At 30.7% G+C, this 26,906-nt stretch overlaps 1 protein-coding gene across 2 annotated transcripts; it reads left to right on the forward strand.

The window, feature by feature from the left end:
- The first annotated feature begins 10,322 nt into the window (after positions 1 to 10,322).
- Positions 10,323 to 23,644, forward strand: LOC105131856 (villin-3-like). 2 transcript variants are annotated; one of them, XM_011035038.1, is made up of 24 exons: positions 10,323 to 10,737; positions 13,503 to 13,656; positions 13,807 to 13,906; positions 14,248 to 14,316; positions 14,432 to 14,668; positions 14,780 to 14,957; positions 15,122 to 15,254; positions 16,105 to 16,264; positions 16,381 to 16,531; positions 16,614 to 16,714; positions 16,813 to 16,971; positions 17,908 to 17,976; positions 18,048 to 18,116; positions 18,229 to 18,366; positions 18,872 to 19,000; positions 19,172 to 19,319; positions 19,484 to 19,494; positions 19,573 to 19,713; positions 19,786 to 19,911; positions 20,864 to 20,929; positions 21,461 to 21,562; positions 22,323 to 22,566; positions 22,759 to 22,997; positions 23,081 to 23,644. In XM_011035038.1, the coding sequence occupies exons 2-24, from the start codon at positions 13,601 to 13,603 to the stop codon at positions 23,192 to 23,194; spliced, it is 2,940 nt and encodes a 979-aa protein (XP_011033340.1). In that variant the 5' UTR covers positions 10,323 to 10,737; positions 13,503 to 13,600; the 3' UTR covers positions 23,195 to 23,644. The 2 variants fall into 2 exon arrangements, with proteins under 2 accessions (XP_011033340.1, XP_011033341.1); XM_011035039.1 differs by having other exon boundaries at positions 10,324 to 10,737; positions 22,792 to 22,997.
- Positions 23,645 to 26,906: the final 3,262 nt, after the last annotated feature.

A 26,906-nucleotide genomic window follows, 5' to 3' on the forward strand; every position in this document is an offset into this window, starting at 1 on the left:
AATTAAATTTATAATTGGTGATCAAATAAAATATTTTCCCGAATAATTAAAGATTGGAGGAATTGCATGGATTTTACGATGCGTGGCATTTGTGACATCGGAGACAGTGATTGTGAGAGGCGGTGATGCCAGCAATTCAGGGAAGATGGGCTGCCGGGTCGCTTTCGGTCTTAGAATTTGACACCGCCCAAGCCGTCCTGTACTGTTGCAGATCTTTATCTTCCCTTAAATATCTAAGTCACTCTAAAACTGACACGTGTTGGATAAATGTGAATTAATAAAAGCAGATTTTTTTTGGCTCTATAAATTCGTATATTGAATTATTTTTAATGCATTAAATTTATGAAATGCGTTTATTTAAAGATATAATTTAATTTTAGTTAACATACAAAATCTGGCCATCGAATTAAAAAAAATTACTATTATTAGCCCGTAACTTTATAATAACTTCATCAATTTTATAAAGAATAACTAAAACACTTATTTGATATATTTTCTTGATTGAGTATTTGAATTTGAATTTTTTTATTATTTAAATATATTAATTTTTTTTAAAATAATTAAGTAGGCATTTTCGTACACCTTATTAGATTTTTTGAAAGGGTTGATGTATTAAGAGAAAATTAAATCTCACATATTAATTATTCAGCAATTAGAAATGAAAAAAAAGGTACCAAATCAATCAAACAATTAAAAAAAACTACAAGAAATGATTTTCATTATGTGTTGCAGTTCTTATAGTAAAGCTAAATTGACAAAGATCCAAGTCAAATCTGATTTCCCACTAAACGAAGACTGTACCTCTTTTGATTATGCTAGAGCTTTACATAATTCCGAGCTCATCAATCAGAAAATGGTGCTCTGAATTTATGGTATGATGTGCCTTTTTTTTATTTTTAAAATAAATAGGATTGCTGGAGGATCGACCTCCCACGTGGGAAGGGAACGGCGTGGGCCAATTGGTCCAAGGGATCATAAAATAAAAACAATCAATGGCACAAGCCACATGGTTTTTGTTCACTAGACACACCAATTGTGAATGAAGTTTTATTAGCAAGAATAGCTTCTTTTTTTAATCTTTATTGAATAAGATACTATTTGTACAACAGATTTGAGATGAAACACAAGTGAGATGGATCAAATCTAAATTTTAAGAGTTAAAAACTTGAAGCAGATGACACTATTTCCAAAACGAAGAGGTGACTAGCAAGACTGTATATAAAGGCATAACAACGCATGCATGTATAAAGGCAGAGCATACAACTCCACCTGAGAATTTGACGTGCAAAGCACCCATCATTTAACAAAGACAGACCATATCTCAATCTGATGATGGATGTGCCTGAATATCATCATTCTTGAAAGTTGATTGTTTGAGTTTGTTAAAAGACATTATCATAGGTGTGGCATTGCTTCACATTTTCAAGAACATTTCTTTAATAAAGGCATTCATGATGAGTTGCCAAAAGCTGACAATATTGCCGATGATAATAAAGAGAAAACGTTGCAAACTGCAAGAGTATCGTACCGTCCACTGAGTTTGGTTCTTGCCATTTGAAATGAAGAGGGGAAGAAATAATTGAATTTATTATATCTCTACTTAAAAATTTCGACAGAAACGGGCAAGGTGAACTCAGTATGGAGCACAGACAAACAAGGGATCTGATTTTCTGCATCTCCGAGGGCAAGTAGCACAGAGTGTTTCAAATAGTGCAAACGAAAGTTCTTTCCCTTTCTTCCTTTGCTTAATGACAGAATTAAGTCATTTCTTGATGTGCAATTCATGCTGCAATTGCTTTCCTAAGAGTAGTTGTTGAACTGTCCAAATCAACTGAGATAACAGTATTCTCTGGTGTTTAAACCCCTCTAAATCTTCTTCAAAAAGTATAAAGTAAAAACTTACAAAACCTAGAACCCTTTCACTTATCAAGCCCTGTAACTGAACCTGTTCATGCAAAACTCGAGTAGAGAACGGAAGAGACTTGTATATTTGAGTGTTTTTCTATGACAGAACTAGAGCTAACGTTGTAAATTTATACGATCTCCGTTAATATATGTTGATGCAGGGATTTGATTGAGAACTATGAGCCTTTAGAAATCCAATTGAAAAACAAAAAGAAGAGACTTAATTGGTTTGAGGTTTGTCTTCTCCAGGCCAGGATCCAACGTTTAATTAAAGAAAACAGCAATGAAAGATTGGACCAGCGTGCTTTAATTAGTAATGTACACGAAACGCAACTGTATAATATGGATCATGTGACCATTACCATTGTTTTTCTTAAGGTTGTCCTTTAGTTACCTTACCTTGCCTTGCAGGAGCTGGCTTCTTATTTTTTGCAGCCTTGTGAATCTTAAAACCCGTGCCATCCGGTAAATGGAAAGTAATTTTTTTAAAGTTTTTTTATATTTATTCATTATTAAAGAGATTAGTCAATATAAAATATTTTATAGTGAAAAAAAAACTTATTTTGGTTTTTTTGGTTAAATATATTTTTTAAAAGTTAATCAATAAAAAATATTTTCTGGTAAAAATAATTATTTTGGTTTTTAAAAAAGTATTTTATTTTTATTTTTGGTAAAATGCATTTCCAAATATTGTAAAAAAAACTCAAAAATAACATGCTGTGGAAGATATTAAATTTTTATTTTCAATTTATATATATGTGTGTGTGTGTTTTAATTGCATGTTTTAGAATTTGATATAATTTAATTTTTATATTAATTTTAATTTAATTTTTTCATTTTTATTCATTTTTTCTTAATTAATATTTTTTATTTATTATATTTAATTATTTATTATTACTATTACAATATTTTTTTCAATTTAAATTTTTTAGGTTTTTACTTATCAAATTTAATGTTTATTTTTTTAACAGTAACGTATAAAGTTGTCTGCAAGGCATATTCTTTGAATGTCCTAAAAGCAGTGGCCCCACCATAACATTGCTCTCACTCTCATTCTTGGGCACGGTGTATGCCATACATGTCCGAGCCCGCAATTTTGAGGAAGGCTGGACCCACGAGAACCCTTTTGTTCAAACCTTCTTATTATTCTGATTATTATTATTTATTAATATAAATATTCATATGTATAACCTTATACATGTATCATAATTAATTTTATAAATTCTAAAATTAATAACTATATAAATTTTTAATAATTTTAAAATTTATAAAACTTAAATTAAAAATTTTTAAAAAATAAATATAAAATTGAACCAGTTAAATTACATATTTTAATTTTTTTTATTATTTATTGAACCGGAAAATAAACAATAATTACTTGTATTTTTATTTTATAATCAATACTAATAATTTAAAATGGTTGATTTAATAAGAAGAATAATATAAATTATATATTAAAATATTATTTAATATTTTAAGTTATTGATTGAAATAATTTTCTGATATAGTATTAAAATTTTGATGATTAAGGGATCACAAGTTAGAATTTTATTATTTTTATTTATTTGATAAATATTAAATATAAGATAATATGAAGCTATATAAATTTTAAACACTTGAAGGGATATATTTCAAAAAATAATATAATTATATATTGAAACTTTAACTAACAATTTAAAATATTCATAATTCAAATAACAGAACATTGTAGAAAATTGGTTTAATGGCAATATAAATCTGTTGTGGAATTTTTTTTAATAAAGACATTTTTGTAGTTTTAATGTGGAATGTTTTTTAATAAAGACATCTTTGTAGTTTTAATTTGATGAATTAAATGCATGTGACTTGATTATTAGACAATGTTAATTCTTTTATCTATAATTAAATTAAAAATTCTTATTAATTTTGAGGACTTGTGTATTTTTAAAACGTGTTTGGGAATATGATAATAATAACTTTTTAATTTTTCATTTAAAAATATATTTTAAAATTATTTTTTATTTTAAAAAAATTATTTTTAATATCAAAAATTAAATTAAATTTTTGTGGAACACGATGCATTGGTCTCTTATTAGTTATAATATAAAAATGATTAAAAATTCAAAAAAACAACATAAAAAATCATTAAATATTTTCCAATTTTTTTATTTATTCACCACTAATTTTCCTTTTCTTTATTTTGAATTGTTATTCTCACTATCAAAAAAATATTTTATTTTAAGAATACAAAAAATAATTTTTTTTATTAACTTCTTACCTATTTCTATGGTCACAAATTGATTAGCTTATACTATAGGCCATGCAAGTCAAAAGATGATATAATAATATTTAATCAAGGAAAAGGCCAAGGATTTATTGATGAGAAACATTTGATTGGGTAAATGTGTAAATTTCACAGGTATGATTTATCAATTTAATTTGTCTTATGAATGTTTCGAATTTTTGTGTTTGAGCTTTTCTATTTGTTACATATAATCTTTTGCTCTCCTGGATTTTTTTTCTGGTTTTCTAAAATAAAATAAAATAAAAATATAGAAAAATGAAAAAACCCGACATAAAAAAATAAAAAACAAGCTTAATTTTTATTTTTATTTTACTTTGGAAAATAAAGCTAAAGGGTAAATAAATAATAATTTATATATTTTAAAATTCTCAATCAATTTTTATTATAAGAAAATCAAACACGTGTCCTTTCTTTTATTTAAAAGTAAGTTATAGAGAATCTAGTTAACTGTAAATAGAAGGACCACTCCTGTCTAACGGTAACGGGTGAAGGCACAATCACTTAATTTTTAAAATTAGAACCACAACAATGATTTAATAAAAAAATGTCATTACAGGAACTCTACCGTCATACCACCTTGAAATTTTTATAAACTATGCTGGGAATATTAAAAACATATTCAAACTGACTCACCATTTTTATATAAAATAATAAAAAATAATATATCATGCAGTGCTGGCAAATATCAGTCCAGATCGCTGGAAGCTAGGATGCGAGCGTTCGGTTATTTTTAAAAAAATAATATTTTTTTAATATTTATTTTTAATAATAACACATAAAAAAGGATCTAAAATTATAAAAAAAATTAAAAATTAAAAAATGTATAGAGTTTCATAGTGTGCTTTAGGTGCGTTTCCAACTATTTTTTATATAAAATAATAAAGAATAATGTTTTTTTTTTAATATAACTTTTAGAACATGAAAATTTAGCTGGAAAGAAAAAGATGCTCATTTGAGGACAGTTATCGTGGTGCGTGTAAATTGCCTAAATATATATATTAATCTAAAAGGAAAAAAATGTTATTACAGGAACTCTACCGTCATACCACCTTGAAATTTTTATAAACTATGCTGGGAATATTAAAAACATATTCAAACTGACTCACCATTTTTATATAAAATAATAAAAAATAATATATCATGCAGTGCTGGATGCAGTGGTGGCAAATATCAGTCCAGATCGCCGGAAGCGAGGATGCGAACGTTCGGTTATTTTTTATTAAAATAATATTTATTCTTAACAATAACACATAAAAAATATCTAAAATTATAAAAAAAAAAAAAAAAATTAAAAAATTTATAAGAGTTTTTTTGAACACAACACATCTTGTTTTAGGTGCGTTTCCAACTATTTTTTATATAAAATAATAAAAAATAATGTTTTTTTTTAAATAACTTTTAGAACATGAAAATTTAGCTGGAAAGAAAAAAGATGCTCATTTGAGGACACCTGACAGACTATTTTCAACTTTTAAGTACAAACAAAACAGGATTGGACCCCTTAAAAAATCCATTGAATGAATTATCTTCAATAATTTCCTTGACATCTCTCCTTCATCATTCCTAGAAGAGGAAAACAGAAAAATTGAGGGTTAGCTGCTGGTTCAACCTGGACGTGGACCAGTTTATGTGCACGAATTCCATCTTTAATTATTCTCATAAAAGTTTTTCCATTCCCTTTTTCTCTTACCTCTCCAGACTTCTAACATTTTTATATATTTATTTTATAGAACATAAATTCAATGGAGTAAAGAGCAAGACGATGTTTACATTAATTATAGATCCTGTTTGCTGTAATTTGCCGACGCCGACGTATTGACCATGAATTCTCCATGTAAATCTTCTCGACAGAAAACTTGTTCTGCATTCGATGTTGTTTCTAAGTGTCACTGCCCTATTGTCTATGCTACCATCGGGGGATAGAATAATTTCAAAAACAAAAAACACAAACAAATAAAATAAGTATAGCTAGCATATCTTTTATAAAAATAAAATTTAACTATGGATTAAAAATTAGTTATATATTAAATAATACAAAATATACTTAAATATACTTGGATTAATTTGATGTTAAATACAAAATTTGAAGAGTAATCTTGAAAAAACAATTCATTAACAAAAATGATACGAATTCAAGTCAACTAACTAATACTGTGATGCAATTTATGTATATTATTGAATTTAATAATTTATTTTATTTTATAAATTACTTTTTATTTAATAAATTTACATGATAATAAAAAACATGAGAATTTATTTTATAGATTATTGACAAGCACATGGTATTGAGATAGCAAAAATAAATTATTAACAACAAATAGTCAAATCATATTTTTTGGTTTTAAGTTAAATAACAAAAATCATCTATAAAAAAAGCGTGAAATTATATTAAAAAACATTGAGGGACAAAAATGCATTAAAAAAATAAAAATAATAAACCGGATGTTATGACTTAACTTATAAACTTGTGATTTGGGTCATTAAATCAACCGAGTTCAGTATTTTTTTTCATAAATATATAACTAATCTAAAAAATAAAAAAAACACAAAAATAAAAAAAACCCAGCAACATGGCCCATGATCTAATGCTCTATGTTTGTGAAAGAAAAAATCCAAACACGTGAGCTTTCAAGCCTAGACTCTTGCATCTAGGCTTGTAAATTTTTTTATTTTAAAAAACAAATAACTTATTATTTTATTTAATTTTTTTTGATAATAATAAAACTAAAAGCAATCATCATATGATATTTTTATTGAATAGCATTAATATTACTTTTAATTATTTTGGTGGCTGTAAGAGGTATCAATGATGATTTTTTATTTTTATGGTGGATCTTTATGAATATCTCTTTTTTTTCTCATGAAAATAAAAATAAAAATATAATTTAATATTAAATCTGAATTTCTAATGACTAAAATAACCAATCACCTATTAATTAAAAAAAATAGGGGCTCTCATGAAAATAAAAATAAAAATATAATTTAATATTAAATCTGAATTTTTAATGACTAAAATAACCAATCACCTATTAATTAAAAAAAATAGGGGCTAAACTAATTTTTTGGATGAAATTTAAAGTTGCTTTTTATTTTTCCATGTTTTTAACTTGGATCCTTTGTGTCTCGATCTCTTTAAAAAAAAAAAGTGATTGACTATTAATTTGAGCTTATAAGAGCTGAATTGTATACAAATGTTTTAGCATCAAATTATTTAAAAAAAAACTTTAATTATATATATAGTGCATACTCAGCAGTAAAATCACGACATAGTTTTTTTTAAATAATACTCAATCGTACAAGAATTATAAATTAATAGATAGGAACCACATGAGTTTATTATCAATTTTTCATGAGAAGATAGTCACAAACAAGTTATTCTTTATGATAATCAGATAGTCTATTCCCAAAATCGATTAGCGGGTAACGAGATATCAAATATATTATCTTTTTAACCCAGTTTAAGTGAACTCCATATACTAGAATTATAAACTTCATGCGAAAAATCTATTATTTTTATTATATAGTATAGACTCTGGCCACGAGGATCAATCCAGGGGTGGCGAAGGGTGGTCCTCCCCTGAGATTTTCACACATTCAAAACTCCTGAACTTGTTAATCTTTTAGTGATTTTACAAAATGAGCATAAAAAAAAACTATATACGTTGGCTCTTCTAATGTTACAATTTCTATTGATCTGTGTTTAGCCATAGAACTAGACCCTAATATGATATGCTCACATACCTTGGAGTTGTGTTGACATGCAAAAAAAAAATTCTCATGCCAAAATAGAGTAACCTTTAATACTTAAGGTAATAAATATAAAATGGATAAAATATTTATGTTAAAATAAAATACAAGGTAAGGAGAACAATGTTATATATGAAATATGAGAGTAATAGGATCAAGTAAATTTGTTTATCTTTTTTATTTGATGACATCTATATTTATAAACGCCTTAGGTTACATGAGATTACATATTAAAAATAAAAAATATATGATTTTTATAAAATTAATTCATTAGTTATTGTGTCATGTTTACTATTAAAAATAACTTGATGCTTAAAAGTAAATTATTAGTAAAAAACATGTCAGGTTAACAGAGTTAGTGTATAATTAGGATTAGAGATAACTTTTAGTGGAAATGGTAGTCTAGATAATTTGAGATAGATAATTATTAGCAAAAAGGATGATTATTATAAATTAAAAATATTATCTAGAAATAGCCCTTTAAAAAATTATCTTAAATTAATAGTTTAAGCTAACTAATTATTTTAAATTAATAGTTTAAGCTGTCAGGTGAAATTTTAAGATATGATTTATATTAGTATTATCTAGAAATAGACCTTTAAAAAATTATTTTAAATTAATAGTTTAAGCTGTTAGGTGAAATTTCAAGATATGTTTTATATTATTTATTAACATATTTTTTTAAGTGAAAATTTTTTAGGCTTAAAATTTACATAGACCTATATTATCTTATGCTTAATTTTTATCAAATAAATAAAGAAAGTGAGATTCGAACTTGTGATCGCTTGATTATTAGAGTTTTGATATCATGTTAAAAAACTATCTCAACTTAATAATTTAAATTATTAGATGAAATTTTAAAATATAATTTATATTATTCTCTAATATATTTATTAATAAAAAAAATTCATTTAGAATAATATAAGAAACATTGTTATGGCGGAGAAATAGAATAATATAAGAAACATTGTTATTGAGGAGAAATAGTGAAAATTGCAGGGAAGGGAGAGGGTTCAGTTGAAGATGAGAGGGTCATGTTGGGCTAAGAAGTACAAGACGAGATTGAGAAATGAAAGGGTGAAGTTGGACCTCAAAGGCAAGGATTTGATCACCTTATTTTTTATATTTTTATATTTTTTTTAACACCATCAACAAAAAATTCAAAACAAAAAAGAAATGTTTTTGGGAATAGCTTAATGAGATTGTTAATTTTAATCATATACAAATACAAATGTGTAAAGCTTCAAATAGTATTTTGAACTCATTTAATGAGTAAAACTAATTTAATGATAATGATCTCAATCATTTTAATTTGCATTATCTTCTTAGCATGCTATTTTTAGATTCATACTATTTTCGCAGTCCAATTAATTATTTTATTTCCTGTCAAAATCTCCTCATCGAACTATTTTTTTTTTTAAAGCTTATCTGCCAATGCGAAGATGATGATGGCCTTCGAAGACTAATCTCAGTATCGTCTTAAGATTTATTTGGGGATTGAATTACAGGCTAGCATATACAAGGCACGTTGATGCTAAGTGACAACGATTTCCCATACAAGCAATAATTATAATTAATCACCCTCTTGTGGTTAATATTATAGTTATTCAATATAATTTTTAATTTTAAAATTTATAAAATTAATCAAAATATATATTTATATTCTATTAATAAAAAAATAATTAATAACACTAGTAATTTTAAAATCCCCTACCGTTAATAAAAAACATGAGAACTTAATATCCGGAAGGGAAAAAAAAATCTATATTCTTAAATAAATAAAAAATAATTCTTCAAACTTTGTGTTAATAATAATAATAATTGTTTTTAAAATTTTAGTGAAATACGTTGGAAACAGTTCGAGATAATCTTAAAATGAAACAGAATAAAATTGGAAAATGTGTAATGTAGTAACTGAAAATAAAAGGCATAGAATAGATTGTAACAGAATTTAGCAGCTGCTTTTCACTGTCCAATCAACAATTACAGCTTGTAACCGGTAAAGTTGTAGCGTAAAAATTGAGCTCCTGGTAACGTTAGACTCTAAAACACCACAGGGACCAAAAATAAAAAATCATATTAACCACGGGGCAAGATAAAAATAAAATTATTTTCTAATAAAAAATAAAATAGTTGTTTTTTTACAAAAGAATCAGGAAATATTTTTAAGATATTCATTATTATTTTTTAATTAAAAAAACACACCACCAACGATCCTATAATATGGATTTAAAAATAAATCCATAAAGAAGGCTTTGTTTGGCTGACAAGGTAAAAAACGAAAAAGAAAAAGAAAATTCTAAAACAGTATCGAGTAAGAAAATATCCATCTAAGCAATCAGGAAAACAGAAAGAAAGCCAACAAGGCCTGTGCCGTCGTCACCAGCGGGTCACTTTTTAGCCTTTTAAATCCTAACAGACTCTCTTTCTCTCTCTCCCCTTCTCTGTATCTCCACAGCCATCTCTCTCTCTCTCATCTGCAACTAAACAATCCATTCATAATTCACGAATTCATCATTTCTTTCCTTCTTTGAGTTTCTCTGTGAAGAGATTTAGAAATCTCGGAAAAAGAAAAAAAGAAAAAAATAGTAATAAAGTTGTAAGACAGACAGAGAGAAAGAAATCAAACCCCCACACAAAGCAATAATTCACTTCTCTTTTCCTTTTCATTTCTCCTTTTTCCCACTCTCATCTCTCTTTATTGCCAGCTCTTCTATCCTCATTTTAGCTCAGTCTCTCTCTCTCTCTCTCTGCGTCTCCACAGAACGCACAATCATCTTTTTTGACTCAGAAATTTCCGGGTACGCCTGTATATTCTTTGACAGAGAGCTAGACTCTGACTCTGTCTTTTTTATTTTATTTTTAAATATATAGAATCCTGATAGATCCTTTTTGATTTCGCATTTTATTTCGTGTTTTCTGATCTGGGTTTTCGTGATCTTGTCAAAATATTGGTGGGTTTGGTTTCTCTTGATGATCTGACCTTTGATCTGAGTGTAAATTGTATTTTTTCTTGTTTTGTCTGTTTGTTGTACTTTTGGTTTTTTTGTTTCATCATCTTTGAATTTTGTTTACTTACTGTATTGATTTGATGTTGATTTATTTGGTGTTTGATAATTGATGACCAACGTGGTTCTATGTGTTAGAGGTGGTTTGATTAGCTTGAGAGTATTATGATCTTAATTAAATATATTTGTCAATGCATCATCGAGGGTTGATCGAGAAAAATCCAGGGTTTTTAATCAGATGATGTTTGCTTGTGATAGAAAATGACTAGATCATTGATTGATAAGGTTTGCACCTTGTACACAACAGTCATTGTTCACAAATGACATATGGATTAGTACATGATGATTCAGACTGCAGGATTTTAGCTATCTTTTTTTGGACGGGGAGAGCTTTTTGAAAGGTGGAATGATTTGCCGAGAGTGCTTTCGGGGGGTGTCAGCTTTTGGAGATGGTTGCTGATCAAGGATCTTCATATAGTATTTTCGTGATTCCATATGAATATCGCAGTTGCTTAAGAACATAGGCATCTCGGAAACATGGTAGATTTTCAGTGGATAGTATGGGAACGCTCTATGTCTAGTTTAAAGAATCAGTCGGTTGCTGAAATATCTGAAAGCAGATGAAAGGCATATAAGAGATATGATTATTTTTCTTACCATAAGGGTGATAGAGGATCCCCCAGCAATTGTGCTGTCTTTTTTAAACTTTTAAGTTGAGAATGCTTGGGGATAAAACTTGAGGCTGCCGCCAAGTTGAATTGATGCTCATGGTCCTTGGACAGATGTAGCAGCTTCATGTTCTGGGCATGATGCCTGGCCAGGAACTTTGATTTTATTTATAACTTCTCAGAGTTAATGAGTTGTGACTATTGACAAGATTGGGAACTATGCAGACTCCTTAGAAGGAGCATTACAATTTTCGGTCTGAGACTGTCAATTAAACATGATGCTAGGATAATAGCCACACGGCTTCTCATACCTTTTCTGGTAGGATTTAAAGTGGGTAGATGACTATTGTTTGCGATGGGTAGTGGGAAAGGGAATCTAAGGATTTACAAGGATTATACTATGGAGCTTCTATTCATGTAATTCCTCATACAGACATTTTCATGCTACATGAATGATAGGTTTTATGCTTTAAGCCAAGGCATGTGGGGATCTTGCACATGCAGGACCTGTCAACAAGATGAGAGTTATTGCCAATTACCCAGTATTTGAAAATAGTTTGTCTTCGTACATTAGTGGATAATGGATAATATGTACTGGAAACTTAGCGAGCAAAACAAACAACCTGAAGTGGAGAGTAGAAGTTGGTGGTTCTGGGGAAATATGAAGAGGGGAAATCTAATGGTTCCTGGGTCTATTGCAAAGGGCATTATGTTAATAGAAAAACTTCCAAATTTGCGGATTGAATTAGATGAATTCTGAGCCTTGCTATGCAAGCTAGATGCTAAAGCAAAGGGAAGAAGATTAGTGTGATCCCGTCTAAGACAAAAGGTTGGAGCTTTAAACTAAAGAATTAACATCAGAAGTGCTAACAAGATATCCAGCAGTACAGATAAACTATAGTTAGATGCTTTTGGAGAACTGTATCCTTATGATATCTATCAGTACATAAACTATTTTAGCTTTTTGATTGTCATCGATGCCTTACTTCTGGAAACATGTAGGATACCCCCCCCAAAAAAAAAAGAAAAAAAGAAAAAAAAAAGTAAAAAAGAACAGAATACCTGTTGAGTGTTATACTGGCAGCTTTCGATTGGTACATAAAAAGAATTCCATCATACGTGAAGGTGCACAGACTTTAGCATGAGTTTTTGTCTATTTTAGAAAATAGGATTGCTTGCTTGATCAATGAACAAAAAAAAAAAAAAAGTTCAATATATCAACAAAAGAGTAATAAGTACCTCTCAGTGAACAAATATTCAATTAGATGTTTAGTTCTTTGAAACATGCCATGTGATTTCATATTTCTCGAGGATTCTCCCTATAAATGTACTTTTGTTACCTCATGTCTGATATAATAAATATGACATTTTGATTGCATATTGCATGGTATTATACCTTTAGATATCCAGTTTTGATGCATATTTATATTACTAAGACTGGATTTGTGTTTTAAAAATTACAGGAAACCATAGAATTATTGGTGATTACCACTCTGTTATTGCCTTATTTCCAACAACATTTCAGCCTACTTCCTTGAATGGAGTCCCTGAAGTGGCTAATCAATTAATGCTAACTCCATTATGGTGGCTAAAAAATAAATAAATTAGATGATAAACGATTAACTATATCCTTTCCAGATGGCATGGGATAAGTTTAGGATCTTGTGAAAGTATTCAGTGGGAATTCTTATCATTAGAGTCCAGCTAGTAGAAAAACGTTTCTGTGTCTAGGCAGTTATTAGTTATTGACCATGAAATTTGATAGGTATGTAATTTTCCTGATTGGTATGTTCTGGATATTGCAGTAAAATTACCTTCTTCTTTTGTGAGTGGTCCAAAAACTTGCAACATATGTAAATTGCCCAAATTACTGATCTTTCAATCTTGCAGAAGGCTCTTGTGCAATTTTCGGATAGCAAATAGCTGGGTTTCAAACATCATACACTCTCTTTTTGCTTAAAAAGCAATCATAAGGAGTATTTTAGGCAATGTCTAGCTCTGCAAAAGCTCTGGATCCTGCATTTCAGGGAGTGGGCCAGAGACCGTATCCTTAATTGACAAGCAACTTCATACGTGAATTGTGTTTTATTATGCATGTGCCATAAGTTCTGTTTTATTGGATAGAGTTGTATGCGTGGGACTTTTCTCTGTGAAATTCGTTAAAGATCACCTGTTATACTTAAACATTTTATAGAGGGACTGAAATTTGGCGAATCGAGAATTTTCAGCCAGTTCCACTGCCAAAATCTGATCATGGAAAATTCTACATGGGGGATTCTTACATTGTTTTGCAGGTATTAACATTCTCCCTCTCTCTCTCTCTCACACACACACACACGCTTTTTATATTCTATTGTCTGTTTCCTGTGTTTGCTTTAATTTGTCCTAGAATGAATGATGAACTCGTTGTTGGTGTAGAGCATGTTGAAGTATTGGGATTAATAGTTCCCTTATCTATCTATTTATTAGCTTCTAAGCTAAAATGTCTGCATTAATAGATGGTGTCTTGTAGATATCTTTCTTGAAGATAGTATGTTAACCTATTTAGGTTATTATGTATTTTATTTTGCTAAGGAGGGACTTCCTTTTGTTTCTTTTCTTCATCTTTTGCTTGCATGCCTCCTTTTCTTTGTAGACAACCCCCGGCAAGGGCGGTGCTTATCTGTACGATATCCACTTCTGGATTGGAAAAGATACTAGTCAGGTGTGTTTTTGGCTTTCCAAACTTCCTCTTTAAGGACCTTGTTCTGTTATTTGTTGTCTTCACATTCAATTTAAGAATTGAATTTATTTTCTCACATAACTGAAACATATCACAGGATGAAGCTGGAACAGCAGCTATCAAAACTGTCGAACTAGATGCAGTTCTTGGAGGACGTGCAGTGCAGCACAGGGAACTTCAAGGACATGAATCTGACAAATTTTTGTCATACTTCAAACCTTGTATTATACCGTTAGAGGGAGGTGTTGCAACTGGGTTTAAAAAAGCCGAGGAGGAAGCATTTGAAATACGATTGTATGTATGTAGAGGGAAACGTGTTGTCAGATTGAAGCAGGTATCACCATATCAGATCTCGTAAAATCAACTTCACAAATACACAATAAAATCTCGTCAAATGTGAATCCACCATGAGTCAAGCACATGATTATGAATTTTGCTTGCACAGGTTCCTTTCGCCCGGTCATCATTAAATCATGATGATGTTTTTATCTTGGATACTGAGAAAAAAATCTATCAATTCAATGGCGCAAACTCTAATATCCAGGAAAGAGGCAAGGCTTTGGAAGTGATTCAGTTTTTGAAAGAAAAGTATCATGAAGGAACATGCGATGTTGCAATTATTGGTAAGTCACCTGTGTTAGAATTTCATGTTGCGTTCCTCCTTTCAACTTCCTATACTTTTCAACAGGCATGCTTTATCCAGCCATCTTTTATTTGTTTTCTGCAAATCCATTATTATTATTGTTTTCCTACTACTTATCTCAACATGATTGCTTTTATGATCTAGATGATGGGAAATTAGACACCGAGTCAGACTCTGGTGAATTCTGGGTCCTGTTTGGTGGTTTTGCTCCAATTGGAAAAAAGGTTGCCAACGAAGATGACATTATCCCAGATACAACTCCAGCCAAACTTTATAGGTATTATGATCTTATATGATTTTGTTTGTGCATCCTGGTAGAATTTGAAAGCTTGAAAATTAATAAAGGGCTTTTCCTGCTCTTTACATTTTATTGCCAATACATGGAAATGTTTACTTCTGCTCTTCATCAGGTTATGAAGAACATAATTATTACTTTAAGCTGTCATGTTTTTGTTGCCCTCCTCATTTCAGAACTACAGAACTGGTTATTAAGGATGCTGAAACATTACACTTTTTGATTCTGCGTATCAGCTTAAAATATACAGGGTTAACTCCTTTACACACACTCCTTGTCATCAGCATGACAGTTATTGGCATGTTCTTGTTGGCATCCAATCAATGTTTAGTATGCTATCAATAGTCTGGGATTTGTGTAATCTGCGACCTATTAGTTGATATACCATTATGTGTTGCATATTCTAATGTTATTGTGCGCCATTATTGTTGAAGAATGGAGACATGCTGCTCTCATGCAATCAATTTTTCATCATTGTAATCTAGCTCCTTGTAAGCATCTCTTATTGTGATTTCATGTATTACCTGGCTCTTGATGGTATTGGTAAAATTTTATAGAAATAAATAATTTTAGTAAAATTGCTGTGTTTTTCTTGTGTGTAGAATTTTTCTGTAAAGGTAAGACTCATCTGGTTACTATTAATTTTCCATGCTGTCAACATCTCATCAAAATTCAGTTTAACCTTCTATCTTACATTTGATTGTCCTCAGAGTTTGATTTCCTTTATTTTGTAAGAAACATGGGCATTTTTTACCTGCTTGTAATGTTTCATGATCTCTCTTTTATCCTCGTAAGATACTAAACGGTACTTTGTAATCGTTGCTTCACACAGTATTACTGATGGTGAGGTGAAGATTGTAGAAGGCGAGCTGTCCAAAGGATCGTTAGAAAACAATAAATGTTATCTCCTTGACTGTGGTGCTGAGATATTTGTTTGGGTTGGTCGTGTAACACAAGTGGAGGAGAGAAAAGCTGCCAGTCAGGCTGCTGAGGTAGAGACATGCATGCATTTGTTTGTTTAAACAAGAATATGAAATCCCACCTCCAAGCCTTCGCATTTCTTGTCTATGCAAAAATATGGGATTTCATTTTTCAAACTATTTTTCAGGAATTTGTTGCAAGCCAAAATAGGTCAAAAACTACTCGATTAACCCGGCTGATTCAAGGTTATGAGACACGTTCATTCAAGTCAAACTTTGATTCTTGGCCTGCTGGATCTGCAGCTCCTGGTGCTGAAGAGGGAAGAGGGAAAGTTGCAGGTAATGATCACATTCTGAGAGTTAAATTAAGCAACATATTTTTGTGTAACATTATTAAATTTGGTGTGTCTTGCAATGGTAGCTTTGCTGAAGCAACAAGGTGTTGGTCTCAAGGGTATGACAAAAACTGCTCCTGTAAACGAGGAAGTACCACCTTTGCTTGAAGGAGGTGGAAAGATGGAGGTTTAGATTGGCTTCTTTTATTGTATTTTGGGAATTTTGGAATCTTAGGCTTGTTAAAATCAGTATCTCTTGGAGTATTGAATTCTGTGTGGTTGCAGGTATGGTGCATTAATGGAAGTTCTAAGACTCCATTGCCAAAGGAGGATGTTGGTAAATTTTATAGTGGAGATTGCTACATCATTCTCTATACATATCACTCCGGTGATAGGAAAGAAGACTATCTTCTCTGCTGTTGGTTTGGAAATGATAGCTCAGAGGTAATTTATATTATTTAAAGTTGGGTTTTTTCATGTGAAAAAAGTACAGTCAATAATGGTTATGTCTCCAAGAAAATAGTGTAAACAGCTGTAGAGGGTTCTTATGTATGTAAAAACAGATAAATTGTACATTTGTCCACTTCTTTGGCATAGTGCATGCATTGTTCTGGTATTAATGTGAAACAGATACAGTTTTCTTATGCCTTTGAAGTTTGAACGTGACTGTAAAAGTTCTGGCTTTGGCATGATGTGTAAATAACCACTAGTTTTTGGTACTGCAATTTGACTTTTGTATGTTCACTACCTCCTTCAAATCTTTTCTGAATCACCTAAACTAAGGTAGCTGGATAGAAATGAGTTTGGCAGAGATCTATTTTCTGTGTTTGCTGCCTGGGTCCACATTGCTTTTGGCATTCCTTTTCCTCACCTGCTTAATATCTAGGTGAGACGAGGTGACATAGTTGTTGATGTTTGTTCACTTAATCTGGCATATTAGCCTCATTGAATCTGTCCATTTGATGCAGAGTAGACTGCATTGCTCAATGAATTAGGCACATTTCCTTTAGTAGTATTTTTGGCATATGAAATTTTTCATCTGTCTTGTTGCTGTTACTGTTGTTTTCATCAGCACCTCGCAGTTTTCTGTGTGAAAAGATTTCCAAATAAACACTATCCTTATTATTAGCGCGTGACTATAATTTGTGTTATCTTCCCAAATTAGGATTAAGACACTTGGACCACTGACTCTGTAATATATGTGCTGGTTCTTTAGTCTAAAAGGTTAGTTGCTGATGTCACCCTGCCAAGTCATGATGCTGCAACAGAAGAAAAATGCCCTTCAATTTATCTTATCGTTGGTTTAATATTTTATATTGCCTTATATCAGTGGTCTCCTTTTCATTGTTTAATATTGAGTTTCATGGTCATCCAATCCAGGAGGACCAGAAGATGGCTGCTCGGCTGGCTAATACAATGTCCAACTCATTAAAGGGCAGGCCTGTACAGGTACGATATAATCTGAAGTTAAATTGTGGATATTGCTCCCATGATTTGTATTTAATAGCTGCTTCTTGCAGGGTCGTATTTTTCAAGGTAAGGAACCTCCACAATTCGTTGCACTTTTTCAGCCTATAGTGATCCTCAAGGTACACAGCTTAATGCCACATTCTACTGTTACAATCTCAATTATAATTGCCATGTTGAATTTTTTTGTTTGGTCAGCTGTAAAAAATTTACTTTGATTCAACTCCTTTTCAGGGTGGTCTGAGCTCTGGTTACAAGAAAAGCATAGCAGACAAAGGATTGTCGGATGAAACTTACACAGCAGATTCTGTTGCACTCTTTCGGATATCGGGAACTTCAGTTCATAATGATAAGGCAGTGCAAGTGGATGCGGTATGTGGTTTGATCATTGAGTGTTCTTTTCTGCTGATTTTTTTTTTTAAATAGTGAAGTCTACTATGAAGATATTATATTGCATCATGCTTCTTGTATTCACAGGTGTATTCAATGTTATATTTGGTTTGTTAGTAATTTGGAGATCATAATTCTTCTATTCACTATGGTCAACATAGTCTGTCACAGTTTTAGAAACATGATGCAATAAAATATAACATGATGGAAAGTTGTTTTCAGTATGTTTGTAATTTGGATACTAATTCTTCTATTCATTATGGTCAACAAAGTCTGTTACAGTCTTAGAAACGATGACCTTTCTCACTTCTAAACAATTCAAAGTTTATCTAGTTTTTCTTTAAAACATGAAAAGGAAAGAACTTTTTTCAAGTTTCTTCAAAAGCATTTTGAATATAATCTTATTATCTAATTGCATCCATCGTTGGTAAAAGAAAAGGAGTAGAACTAACAGTTTCATATACCCCAATGCATTACTCTATTTCAGGTGGCAACGTCATTGAACTCTGCTGAGTGCTTCCTTCTGCAATCTGGCTCATCAATTTTCACCTGGCATGGGAATCAAAGCACCTTTGAGCAGCAGCAGTTAGCCGCAAAAATTGCTGAATTTTTGAAGGTGTTATCCTTTCTGTAATTGTAGATTTTTGGTTTTGTTGAAATATGCTGTCATTTTAGGAAGAATGTCAATGGCTTGAAGTCTTGACTACAAATTTGGTTAAAATCCTCTTCTGCCATATTTGTCTTTTATTTGAACTTCTTCTTACTATCATTTGCCTTACTATTTCAGCCAGGAGTTGCTTTGAAACATGCTAAAGAAGGAGCTGAAAGCTCAGCCTTTTGGTCTGCCCTTGGAGGCAAACAAAGTTACACCAGCAAAAAGTTTTCTCCAGAAACTGTCAGAGATCCTCACTTGTTCACATTCTCCTTTAATAAAGGTGACATTTTCTAATTCTGAATCTTGGCTGATACCCTGTAAGTTCCATTTAATTTTCTTTGAGATAAATCAGATTGAAGCTGGCATCTGAGATTTTGAAGTAGTTGAGATAACTTTCTAACTGAGCTTTTTTATGATCATTTTCACTGCTATGTGGACTGCCAGGGAAATTTCAGGTGAGTTCTAGACTTTAAGTGCAGTACAAAATTCTTTCTATGCAGCTTCTTAGAGGCTTCTCATGTTCAATTGAGCAGGTCGAGGAAGTTTACAACTTCTCTCAAGATGATTTGTTGACTGAGGATATCTTGATACTTGACACTCACGCAGAAGTGTTTGTTTGGGTTGGCCAATATGTAGACCCCAAAGAAAAGCAAAATGTTTTTGACATCGGCCAGGTAGTGCTTAACCTGTTCCACTTTTGTCAGATTTTTCCTGTCAATGTTATTTACAGTATATTTTCCTTGCAGAAATACATCGAGATGGCTGTGTCTCTGGATGGTTTGTCTCCAAATGTACCACTGTATAAAGTTACTGAAGGAAATGAACCATCATTCTTCACAACATACTTTTCATGGGATCTCACAAAAGCCACTGTATGTACTGCATCAGCATTATTTATCTTCTCTCAAGTTATATTAATTTATTGTCTCACTATTGAGAAATTGTTATTGGGAATAAGAAAATTCAGAATGTCATGAGTGGAAAATTTATAGAGTTGAGATTGGTGTTGGGCGTACCATGCGGACAAATTCCCAGAAGTCTTGTGATTGGGTGGGAAATAATAGATAATGTAGTTTGAATTACACACAGAAGGCTGAGCTTGGAAGTTAACTAAGGGTGAAGCAGATCCTAGCAGTCAATCCCAACTAGTGTGGACTGAAGCTTGGTTGAAATAATTGAGTTGTTATGTACAAGCTGATCATTGATTGCCTATATAGTTATCTCCAAAGCTTAACACTAACTTATTCAAGCTTGGCAAGTCTCATAAAAAACACACAAAACTGAACGAGTGTGGGTGGAGAAAGTGAGAACTTGAGGCATCAGGAAGAAGCTTGTGGGAAGTTAATCTCCTAGACAAGGATAGAATCACAAGTCTTTTAAACATACCAATGGGAACAGGACGAGAAGCATTTATTGATAGATTTTAGAAATAGATACTGGTTAGTGCATAGAATCTAGAAAACTGTAGCAGCATGTGAATTTACAGATACAATACAGGTGAAAGGAAAACTGTAATATTGACCCATTGGCAATTTTTTAACTTTCTGTTCTCTCTCCAAGACAAGAACATTTTGTTAGAAAGAAATAGAACCAAGACAAAAAGACTTTAGCCCCGCTGGGACTTTGGAGCTCGGCATCTGGATGATTCATTTGTGAAATGGGAAAAAAAATAAGAAAAGGAAAGGAAATAAAGATAAAAGCACACGTTGTTTGGTCCCTCTAAAGGTTAATACTTCATTGAAAACTCTCATTGTTTACATATATGGCATGTTCAATACCTTATCATTTGAATGTATGTTTAAGAACTTCATCCTTGCATTACAGGTTCAAGGAAACTCATTCCAAAAGAAGGCCGCACTACTTTTTGGGCTAGGACATCATGTTGTGGAGGTAAATATGTTGCTTAATGCTGGTGCATAACTTGGTGTTGGACAGATAATTATGCACCTAATTTTGTTCGAATGCTTCTTATGTAAACTAATATATTGTCTTTTATTATGAGATGTCTTTATCTTTTACCACAATACTATGATCAGACTTTTATGTAATCTTGTTCTCCATGCTCTTTCTCCATAATGTAAGTAGCTTCTTCTGGCCACATTTCTTCTCATCAATCCCACAAATTATGTTGACATTATGTCCTTTGCACTTTTTTTTTTGTTTTGTTTCCATTCTTCTTGTTCTTGTTCTCTCTATTTTAACTGACGCGCATCCTTTTTTCCCATATTCCCGACCCCCAATTACGAGGCAAACATCTTTTACTGAAAGCAATTATCTGGTTATAGGATACTGTCAGTCAAGAATAGGATTTGCATTCCAAGTTGTCATTTACTCGCTTTTCTTGTTCTCCCTGTATGTGCAAATGAAGTTGTATCTTACATGTGGTGTTGATTTTTGATAACAATGTGTATTTTTTTGCAGGAAAGGTCCAACGGAAATCAAGGAGGACCAACCCAAAGGGCTTCAGCTTTAGCTGCCTTATCTTCTGCTTTCAACCCTTCATCTGGGAAGTCATCACATCTGGTAAATAAGTTTTTCATACAACAAGAGTTTGATAAATTGCCTTTCATATTTTTTCTGACTCTCTTAGCTGTCTGCTTTCTTTCTCTCAGTGTTAGCTGCATGTTGCTTGTCTGTATTAGTATCACCCATCTTCACTAATTTGTGGTCTCTTTTTATTTGTGCAATTTCTATCTCTGTTTGCAGGCCTGTATGTATGTGTATTTCTTTATTTAGTGTGTTGCTTCTTTTTTCCCTGTAATAAACAATTCTCATATTTTCTGAACAAACCTCCCTGCCAAACCAATTGTAAGGAAGAGTATGGCCCTTTTGTCCATCACGTTCTTAATAGGACCATGGAGGCTGCATTTTACAGTTTATAAAATCTATGTAATTGACTATTTTGGAGCGCCCCCCCCCCAAAAAAAAAAAAAAAAATTTCCATAATTCCAAGTCATTTGGTTCTCTTTGAATGGAGTTGATGGAAATTTGTTGGGCACAAAGCATTGTCTATGCAACTTTTGTGGGTTTAGAAGCATATGTTGCCGATCATTTTTGTTTGTTTTCCCTCAGAATTTGCATTTGGATGTCTTGTTCTGACATTATCTTCTGCTTGTTTGACTTCTGTTTGTTTACATGTTTTTCTTGCAATTTCTTCAAAGCATGTTTGTATCATAAAAGCCCTTGTACCCAATAATGATGGTTTATCATGTGTATATGTGTTATGAATTCATCCAATGAATCAACTTCCGGCCTAATGAGGTGCATGTGATGTGAGGAGCAGGATAGGTCCAACGGGTCAAATCAAGGAGGAACAACACAGAGAGCTTCTGCTTTAGCTGCCTTATCCTCTGCATTCAATTCATCACCGGGATCGAAAACTACTGCTCCGAGGCCATCTGGAGCCGGTCAGGGATCACAGAGAAGAGCAGCTGTTGCTGCTCTTTCATCAGTTCTCACTGCTGAAAAGAAGCAAACACCTGAAACCTCTCCTTCTCGTAGTCCTCCCTCAGAAACTAACCTTCCTGGTAAGAAAATGTCTTTTTGCATGTTTCTGATGATTGCATCTTAAATATGAAGAAATAACAGTTGCTTTTAAAAATGTCTGTATCTTATTCTGCAAGAGTATATTTTTCTGCTGAGATCCTTCAATTTAATTTGATCTCATATGTGTATATGAGATGAACAATCTAAGACATTTTAAGTTTCAACACTTTTAGCTGAAGTGAAAAGTGAAACGTTATTTGAAGCAGAGGGTTCTGAAGGAGTTGCGGAAGTCAAGGAAATGGAAGAAACTGCATCTGTATCTGAAAGCAATGGAGGAGAGGATTCAGAAAGAAAGCAAGATACAGAGCATGGGGAGAGTGATGATGGGAATGGTCAAAGTACATTCTGTTATGATCAACTAAAGGCTCACTCTGACAATCCTGTAAAAGGAATTGATTTTAAACGCAGAGAAGTTGGTCCTATTCTCGATGTTGTTTACTTGAGTTTGTTTTCTGGATTGGTATTCAGCGTTTATTTTTGTCTTTGATTTTTCAGGCATATCTATCAGATGAGGAGTTCCAAACTATTTTTGGGGTGACAAAAGAAGCATTTTATAAAATGCCAAAATGGAAGCAGGACATGCAGAAGAAGAAATTTGATTTATTCTAGAGATCAAGTCCATTGAAGGGAATTATTTCTCTACCCTTTTGTGCTCTAACTCAAATTTCCTCAAATCATCATGGTCTTGACTGCTCTGTTGAAAAACCGTGCTTTCATTGGTGAACCGTGCCTGGCTTGTGAAGTCTAGCATTTCACTATTTACTTCTTGATGGAATGTAGCTGTGATTAGTATCGTGATTGGTTGTGATTATGCCTGAAGAGTGAGTTTTGCCCGTGTTTTTTCACTTTTAATCTACTTTTGCCTCTTTTATTGATACCAGATTGTAGTCTCTGGCAGTTGGCAGCACAAATTCTTTTATTTGGTCACAATGTATCTCATCTGTGATTATTTGACTTTTTTTTTTAAATCTTTTTATTTGTTAAGAAAAAAAGGGTGTACATGTATTGAACTTGTACTCGAGTCAATATTCAGGAATGAAAATTTGTTGTTTGGAATAAGTATGGTTGTGTGCAACGGGTTTTTCAGAAAATTATCTTCACTGCATGGAAATTCCTTTTAGTCATTGCCATCATATTGTTTGTTCGTTTCCTTCTTCTTAAATGACGGAGCATGTCATTATATCAGGCGGGAAAACTAGCACTGTACTATTTCTAGCTTTTTACTGCTATTATTTCGATTTTTAGTATATTAAGGTAGTATTTGGTTATTATCTTGCATGTTTCCTTGTAGGTTTTAAAAATATATTAATTTATTTTTAAAATTGTTTTATTAAATATATTTATTTTATATTTGTATTTATATTTTGTCAATTATATATATATATATATATATATTTGCGACATTAGTCTTTTGTTATATTTTTTATTAAATATTCCCTGTATTTATCATCAAATAGTTTTTTGTATATATTCCCTTTATTCATCTCTCTCTCTCTCTCTCTCTCTCTTGTGTCTACTGTACTTGAACAGTTTGATAACACTTTCGTCCTTCGTCCATGCTCTAATAAATCTCTAGCCCAACCTCGAATGGGCTCTATAAAATCTAGTGCCTCTTGCCCGAAATATGTTGAGCTTGGCTATGTGTTGTTTGAGTATAATAAAGGTTGACTTTTAAAGTATTATTATTATTATTATTATTCATGTTTTGTTTATAGCAAAAAATGTCTTTTTTATTAAAAGAATATTTTTTAAAATAAAAAAACATGTCTTCATATGAAAAGAAACTTCAATGAAAAATAAAAAAATTAATTTCATTGTAATTTAGACACAAATATTAAAGAATGAAAAATATTAATCTGAGAGAATTATATATAAATCAAACATAAAAATTAAAATTTATTGAAAATTCATAAGAAGTCTTTTAAAAAACAAAGTATGCATTTTAGATTTATATATTTTTTGTAAATTAATTAATAGCATCACCATACAAAGATCAAAGCTTATTTTAAAAATAAGGCATAACATTTTTAAATTATCATAATAATCTTAATTAAAAAAATTATTATAAAACAATAACAAAATGTTAAAGTGAGGATGGTGAGTCTGGAAAGTCAAGCAAAATTGCTAGGCCTTTAAACAAAAGCTAGGAGTCCAGGCTTTGTAAATCAAGCCTATATACCCTTCATTTGTTTTTAAGAAAAAATCGTTCGTCTATTTTTTTTTCCTAATTCATTATATGAAGCTTAATAACCCAACCAACATACACAAAATATTTATGAATAAAAAATATTTTTTTTTTCAAAACTCATATCTATTTTTTTCAACATCATTGAATATAAAATCTATTTTCTTTAAGTTTTTCTTTTCAAAAATAAATTGTAAATACAAAAATCAAAGTAATTGGTGACCGACATTCAATTATCCAAGAGCTTTCTCTCATTCATTTTTTATTTATTTATGACTCTCTCCTATCTTAACTTTTAAAAACTTAAATGTGACATAAATGAAGCTTATGATCAAATTGCAATTACCACTTAAAAGAACAAGAACAAAAAATGAGAAAAATTAAAACTTCAGTGATCAAATTAAGCTTTTGCACATTTATGTTAATTTTGTTTTGAGAAGAAATAAAAATTCAATAAAGTTGACTGTAAATTTAATATCGGAACATTTACTAATACAAAAAAAAAACATAAAATCTTGAAAACATAACTTAAAAGGATGAAATTGAATAAAAGTAAAGTTTATTAATAGAGTTGTGAACTTAGCAAAATACTATGTAAAATGTAGGAAATGCATGGTTTTTTGCGAGTGGGTGAATTTTTTTAAATAGTGAAAAAGAATAATGTTTTAGTTTTACTTGATGATCGTTAATATCTATGTTTTGTTAATTTTATAGGACTTTAATATTGTTTGGTGGAGTTTATATGTTTGTGTGTGAAATGCATAATGTTTCTGGTTGGTTCATGCTTGACAAAACTTCAATTTTTTTAAATATTTATATTTTTTTGTCTCAAGTTTGATCTCTTTTATTGCTAATATAATAGTCACTGTAAACTTATATAATTGTTAATTTTAGGGTCTCTGAAATTAGTTGAAATATGTGCAAGTTGGCTTGAACATTTACGTTAATAAAAAAAATATGTATTCCTTCAAAAAAATAAAGAGAAAAAAAGAAAAAGAAATGCATGCACATATATTTTTTTCTTTTTTCTTTTCTTGTACCAATTTTATTGGACATAATAAGTAACATGGAGCCTTCCCACGGGGTGTTTATAAATACACTTCATATAAGGTATGAATCTGAATCCTTTTCAAATAGCTACAAGCCCAATTGATTTTATCACCTATGAAAAATAAGTTTTAAATCCTCCCAGTTAAAGCCCGTTTCTGTATCCAAATCTTTTTATGTAAGTTTAATTATAAGGATTATTCACTACCAAGATAATTGCTAGGGAACAACTTATACATGCTCTTAATTCGAAGTTAGTAGTAAACTTGATTATTGGCTAGTAGTTGCTATTAATTACCCGTGCACAATATTTTTCTTTTCCTTTTCTTGCAACAAGTTACAATAGTTTTAATTTTTTTTTGGTAATTTAGTTACAACTAAACGTTGGTTCATGTTGCCGGTCATATTATTTTTTAAGTGAGGTAAGTGTGTTTTTTTTAAAAAATAAAAAATTAATGATTCAAGTTAAATACTTGAGCATGTTAAATAAGTTAATTTTATTTTAATTATATAATAAAAAAATATTATAATGAAAAAAATCACGCATTAAAATTTTTTTTTTTTCAAAAAATAAAAAAATATAATTTAGTTTTAAGTTGAGTGAACTTCAGTTAATATGATAAATATATAATATTAAATAATAAATAATTAATTAATCTAAGTGAACTCACTATATATATATATCATGAGATCGAGATAATTCAATATAAAAAAATCATAATTTTTATTTTTAAAAAATCAATGTTCAAAGTTTAAATCAAAAAATAAAATAAGTAAAACTTTTTCTTTTAAAAATGTATTAAAATGATGTTTTTATTTTATTTTTTAAAAAAATATTTTTGAGATTAGTATATCAAAATAATATAAAAAAATAAAAAAATATTTTTTAATAAAAGAATTAAAATTAAAAAAAATATAATTTTCACTGTTTTCCCAAATAAATCCCTCATCAGTTTGATAAATTATTTTGATAGCATTACGTTCTACCTAACAATGATAAATAATTCAGAGGCCTTTGATAACATTATTTAGAAGACAAAAAGCCATCGCTTCATATAAATGGATCTCTCATTGACATGGCACATGTCG

Source organism: Populus euphratica, unplaced genomic scaffold (genome assembly GCF_000495115.2).
Source record: "Populus euphratica unplaced genomic scaffold, PopEup_1.0 scaffold101.1, whole genome shotgun sequence".
NCBI lineage: Eukaryota > Viridiplantae > Streptophyta > Magnoliopsida > Malpighiales > Salicaceae > Populus > Populus euphratica.

What these genes read in the sequence shown, in the direction of transcription:
- LOC105131856 (XM_011035038.1), top strand. Translation starts at nt 13,601, where the DNA reads ATGTCTAGCTCTGCAAAAGCTCTGGATCCTGCATTTCAGGGAGTGGGC. An exon ending in CAGGGAGTGGGCCAGAGACC is followed by an intron (nt 13,657 to 13,806) that starts GTATCCTTAATT and finishes AACATTTTATAG; the next exon opens with AGGGACTGAAATTTGGCGAA. An exon ending in AGGCAGTGCAAGTGGATGCG is followed by an intron (nt 18,367 to 18,871) that starts GTATGTGGTTTG and finishes ACTCTATTTCAG; the next exon opens with GTGGCAACGTCATTGAACTC.